General features: G+C 44.0%; 1 protein-coding gene across 1 annotated transcript in view; it reads left to right on the top strand.

Moving 5' to 3' along the window:
• The window catches only part of LOC112119989 (gastrula zinc finger protein XlCGF57.1-like), a 15,844-nt gene extending 9,847 nt beyond the window's left edge, over positions 1–5,997 (top strand). The window contains exons 4-6 of the mRNA XM_029913043.1: positions 5,100–5,154; positions 5,418–5,481; positions 5,818–5,997. Coding sequence (XP_029768903.1) covers positions 5,100–5,154; positions 5,418–5,481; positions 5,818–5,997 — 299 coding nt within the window. The remainder of the gene's footprint in view (positions 1–5,099; positions 5,155–5,417; positions 5,482–5,817) is intronic.
• The last annotated feature ends 234 nt before the right edge of the window (positions 5,998–6,231 follow it).

The raw sequence follows: 6,231 nt of genomic DNA, 5'->3' as shown, positions 1-6,231 counted from the left end.
CCCTCATCTCACATCAGCGAATCCACACAGGAGAGACACCCTACACATGCTCTGAGTGTGGGAAAGGTTTTAGTCGGCACTCACACCTTATCAGACATCGTAGAATCCACACAAGAGAGAAACCCTACATGTGCTCTGAGTGCGGGAAATGCTTCAATCGGCGCTCACAGCTTATCACACATCAGAGAATCCACACAGGAGAGATGCCCTACACATGCTCTGAATGTGGGAAAAGCTTTAATCAAAGCGGAAATCTTACATCACATCGAAGAATCCACACAGGAGAGACACCGTACACATGCTCTGAGTGTGGGAGACACTTCAATCAGAGCTCAAACCTTATTAGACATCAGAAAATCCACATGAGAGAGAACTGTAATAAATGCCTTGACTAGGGCTGGCCAAAGATTTTTTTTTTTTTTTAAATCACATTTGCTAATTCCCACATAGTGATCTTTGCACGATCTTCACTGTGATCTCTCAGCTCCCCCAGATGAGTTGCCTGCTTCTGCCTTTTGCAGCTCACCCTTCTTTGGCGTCAGTCCTGTGATCTTTTCTATCAATTCCTTTCCTTTTGAGTCGTAGGCATTTGTGTCATAGAATCATAGAATATTAGGGTTGGAAGAGACCTCAGTAGGTCATCTAGTCCAATCCCCTGCTCAAAGCAGGACCAACGCTAATTAAATCATCCCAGCCAAGGCTTTGGCAAGCCGAGCCTTAAAAACCTCTAAGGATGGAGATTCCACCACCTCCGTAGGTAACCCATTCCAGTGCTTCACCACCCTCCTAGCAAAATAGTGTTTCCTAATATCCAACCTAGACCTCCCGCACTGCAACTTGAGACAATTGCCTCTTGTTCTGTCATCTGCCACCACTGAGAACAGCCAAGCTCCATCCTCTTTGGAACCCCCCTTCAGATAGTTGAAGGCTGCTATCAAATCTCCCCTCACTCTTCTCTTCTGCAGACTAAATAACCCCAGTTCCCTCAGCCTCTCCTCATAAGTCATGTGCCCCAGACCCCTAATCATTTTCGTTGCCCTCCGCTGGACTCTCTCCAATTTGTCCACATCCCTTCTGTAGTGAGTGGACCAAAACTGGATGCAATACTCCAGGTGTGGCCTCACCAGTGCCAAATAGAGGGGAATAATCACTTCCCTCGTTCTGCTGGCAGTGCTCCTACTAATACAGCCCGATATGCCATTGGCCTTCTTTGGCAACGAGGGCACACTGCTGACTCTCGTCCACTGTAATCCCCAGGTCCTTTTCTGCAGAACTACTGCTTAGCCAGTTGGTCCCCAGCCTGTAGCGGTGCATGGGATTCTTCCGTCCTAAGTGCAGGACTCTGCACTTGTCCTTGTTGAACTTCCTTAGATTTCTTTTGGCCCAATCCTCTAATTTGTCTAGGTCACTCTGGACCCTATCCCTACCCTCCCACATATCTACCTCTTCCCCCAGTTTAATTTAATTCGCGAACTTGCTGAGGGTGCAATCCATCCCATCATCCAGATCATTAATGAAGATGTTGAACAAAACCAGCCCCAGGACTGACCACTGAGGCACTTCGCTTGATACTAGCTGCCAACTAGACACCGAGCTGTTGATCGCTCCCCGTTGAGCCTGACAACGTAGCCAGATTTCTTTCCACCTTATAGTCCATTCATCCAGCCCATACTTTTTTAACTTGCTGGCAAGAATACTGTAGCAGACCGTATCAAAAGCTTTACTAAACTCAAGGTGTATCACGTCCACCACTTTCCCCATATCCAGAGAGCCAGTTATCTCATCATATAAGATTTTGCAATATTTTGGTGTGTCATTGATACCAATGAAAAAGAAATTAAACATGAAGTTATTGGTTAAAGAGTAAGATGCTAATGGTGTGATAACCTGAATTATATTGGAAAACTGAAGGATATATTGTTTTTTTTCTTTTTGTTACTAATATAGGCAATGGTGGTTAATGCTGAAAAGCTTATTTGGGGTAATTTATCCCCCATGGACAGAGGAGCTCTGACATCAGACCTTACTCCAAAGCTTGGGGTGGGGAAATATGTGAGAAAAGTAATGGATCTTAGAATACAAACACCACAGAGAATTTAATTATTTGTATTTCAAATGGAATTCATTTGGATAAGTGCTAAAGTAAATGTCTGTAAAGAGGAAAACAACTTAAGGGCACAATTTGTGTGACCTTTTCCCTAGTTAGATTTTAAGGATCATGGAGTTCCCACTCTCTCTTGTTTGCAAAGGAAAGATGTGAGATGTGTCATGAGATACACACACTTATTAATAAGAATTGTGATGGATGCATGACACAGTGAGTATCTTTGGGGTTCACACATCCACGATTAATGTGGTTTGCAACAAGAGCTATTTTAGGAAAACTGCTGAGTTAAAGGAGACTTTTCCAAACTGACGTTAGCCGAAAGTCTACCTCATTCCAACAGGACTGGTGTTAGTACTTGTTAGTAAAAATAATACCTTTCTTTCTTTCTTTCTTTTTCTATATATTTGATTCATATATATGTTTACTATTCTTTAGAATCTTTATCTTCTACAAAGCGTATGTCTGAATTCGAAGCCCCAGAACACAGGTCTTGATCAATGTGTAACCCTATTCAGGAATTTATTCATTATGCTGTTTTTAATAACTCTAGGGTGCCTTCATGTCTGTAAAACTCTTTATATTCTTGGAAACCATCTCCTTAACATATATATAAAATGCTAACATAGGCCTATATAGATTAGGGACACTAATAAGAGATTATTGTTATAGCAGATGTTTTCTGTTGGGGAAATCAACATGGAAGAATGATTGTGGGGTAAGAAAGATCCACTGAGAGATATTAACTTGAAGAATTGTTAGTCCTCTCAGCTGTAAATAATCATGCCTTCTCCCATGAGTCAGGTAAACTGAGAATGTTCAGAAATGACACCAGAACATATGTTTCTGGGAGACTATTCTTGGCAAGTAGGTTTCCTTTGTCTGAAATCCTATACAATGATACCGATGTGGGAACTTAGTTGGGGGAATGAAAACTGCACAGATGCAGGACAGACACATATCCAGCTCTTAGTCTGACAACAAAGGGCAGTAATGGATCTATTTATTTCTGTATTCTATATAGTGCTATACTAATCTCTGATTAATAATCTTAGATTAAATCTTTTCAATTGAACCTGTTATTTTGACAATCTCGAGTCGTTAACTCAGACACACAACAACTGGGCATGTTGTCTGTATCCAAGGCATAGTTCATATCTGATTTACCTGGAAGATCTCAGGGGAGACACCATGAATTAGGATAAGCTGGAATCGTCATCCACAAACACCAAGGGAAAGGCTGAAGTCCTTTGCCTTTCGGGTCACCAGGGTGTCTAAGAGAGACTGGTCCCCCCGGGAAGGAGCTCACAGCATCAGTGACAGGGTAGGCCTGTATTCTCTGCCTAATAAACCCTGCTAGTGGGGAGTGCTGGGCTAGTTACCCCATCGCTTGGTTCCTTGACCAGCTCCAACTCCTACCACACAAGTCCAAAAACTGAAAGAGCTGCAGAGTTCCAACCCCTTCTCATTGTAGTACTTTTCCTTTTTCTGTTTTTTTCTCTTTCCTTTGCATTAGCAGGGAGATGTCCTGACCTTTTTATAATATTAGAGTGTGGCTCAGTGCATTCCCCTGTGTTGATCACCCATAAAATCCACAAAGGAAGGCATCAGATAGACTAGTTGCCCTAATCTTTGTAGCCCTAAAACTCTCCCCAATGACATTGCTGAGTGTGTGCGTTTCATTCTGTGCAAGCACACCAATAAATTAAGTTGTCAGCTATAGTCACAACTGTTACACTTCTGCTCATGAAAGCCTCAGTAAGGGCTGTGTTTGTGGAAAGAGAAGGATTAACCACACAAGAATTCAGTTAAAGGAGGAAGCTTTAATTGGCTTTGAGGTTGTAGTTTAAAGACAAACAATCCTTTGGTTTCCGTATTGAAATATATAACGAGCTCAATGTGGATTGCACAGTGTGGGTGAAGTTCTCTGAGGTTTTCAACTAACTGGACAGCCGCCTCCTTGGCTTCCTGTTTTAGGATTTATAAGGGTTGATGATCGGTTGTATTAATTTGATCATTTGATATGGTGATAACATGATTCCTATGCAATAGCATTGTTAATGCATTGATTTACTGATTTTGACCTTAACATGGTAACAGTGCGTTCACCCCCATAGTTAGTTTAGTCATGTATACAATAGTTTAGCCTTAGTGATGTGTGTACTTGATTTTGTTTTTTTCATTTTAATAAAATGTATAAAGGGAATCTGGAGCCATTTATTTCAATAAGCAACGTGGGCCAGAACTGCAGAAAATCAGGGTGGAGATCAGCGAGTGGACCTTGAATTGCCATCTAAATTAACCCATTGGTTCTCACAGGGGAGAAACCAAACGGAGCATCCATCTCAGCTTCAGCTGTAACTGGAGGAACTCTGGGCATCACAAGGGAAAATGAGCTCCCCCTCCCAGGTTTTTGGGAATTGGGTGGGGTAGTGTGGATGAGTGAGGAGGGGTCAGTGAGGTGGGAAGAGTCTGTCAGTAGTGGACAACCTTAACTGTTCATTTCCTGGTTTTCAAAAGTTTGAATTTTGCTGACATTGAGGTTCTGAAAGGAATAACATCTCACCAGGCAAACTTCAGTAGGCATTAACCAAGTTTTTTGCCCTTTAATTAATAGAAGCAAGGGAGGTCCTGGCTGCCAACTAGCTATTAACCAGCTATCAAGACCAACTCCAGGGCTAGATAGATGGAAAGAAAACAATGAAAATACCCATTAGAAAAGACTCCTTTAAAACAAATACATCTCTCCTACCTGCACAGCTAATGATGGGAAGAAGCAAAAGAAAGTGACTGAATGCCATTCTCTAAGGGAAAGGTTTCACACCTCCATCTTGGGTGTCTTTGTTGTAAAGGTGAAGCGGAAGAAAAGTCAATTGAATTCACAGGAAGAAGTTAGCAGATTTCTTCCCCTTTCCAGGCCCCAGAGAGTGAACACTGTTTTCCTTGTAGCTCTTTGCTTTATTAGCTCCTCCCCCTTGGTCTGAATTTCTTCTAGTAACAAACTCTAGTTTTGCTGCCTTCAGTATCTCAACGTGTGTAGACTTCGATGAGTAAGGGCCATTTCATTTCCCATTCAACCTGCCTCACATACAGATGAGACCTCATTCCCTCACCATGTGCCCTGCCCATGTGTTTGTCCATTCACACCCCATTCATTCTTCCACTCTCCATCTGCACAGATTCCCTTCCCAGGGAGGAGGGTTTAGGGCCCAGATCTATGGTTAACACGTTGTCAAAGTGTCACTTAAATTTCAAAAACCCTAGTAGATCCCGGCAGCCCCCAGCTCTTCCTGCTCCCTCTCTCCCTTGGCAGTTCAGCTGGGCTGCAAAACCTCCCCAGTCAGTTTGACATCACAAAGAGACTGTTGGTTTCCCAGGTAACCAGGTAACTAGGCAATGAAACCCTCTCTGCAGGGGCCTGGCTGCAGGGGCCTGGTCTGAGCCTGGCATGAGTGGATCTACACTGCACACTAAGCGTGGGATCCAACTCAGGTTTGAGCCCAAGCCTCAAGTCTGTGCAGACACAAATCAGTCCGACTTGGGTCAGCAGGCACTCAGGACCTAGGTCCTAGGACACAGCTAGTGAGGATGGTCAGATCCTGAGCCCAGTCCCTGTCATTGGACAGTGGGGATGCAGGTCAAGTAGCAGATCCAAGTCAGAATGGCTGCGTAGTGCAGTGTGGGCATGTAACACAACCCCCCTCCCCCCCCAGTCCTCAATGGTGGATCAGGCAGAAGAGGATCGTTGGATCCCAATGGCTGTGAAAGCAGGTGAAGGCTGCAGCGAGTTGGGATCTCCAGTCATCTCAGACTTTCCCTGCCGCTGGGCCCCAGACCTCCTGCTTGTCATGATCGTGCGGTCGCTGCTGGAGCACCAGCTGCCCCACATTTAAAGAAAACACTTGCAGGCTTCTACCATGCCCTGAAGGCATGTCTCAAGAAAACTGATGTGGACATCCCAAATAGGGGGGTGACCAGATGTCCCGATTTTATAGGGACAGACCCGATATTTGGGCTTTGTCTTATATAGGCGCCTATTACCACCCACCCACTGTCCTGATTTGTCACACTTGCTATCTGGTATCAGAGGGGTAGCCGTGTTAGTCTGAATCTGTAAAAAGCAACAG

The sequence above is a fragment of the Terrapene carolina genome, unplaced genomic scaffold, assembly GCF_002925995.2.
Source record: "Terrapene carolina triunguis isolate 2854851 unplaced genomic scaffold, T_m_triunguis-2.0 Scaffold425, whole genome shotgun sequence".
NCBI classification, from domain to species: Eukaryota; Metazoa; Chordata; order Testudines; family Emydidae; genus Terrapene; species Terrapene triunguis.
The sequence above is the reverse complement of the archived record's forward strand: the minus strand, read 5'-3'. Positions and strand labels throughout refer to the sequence as shown.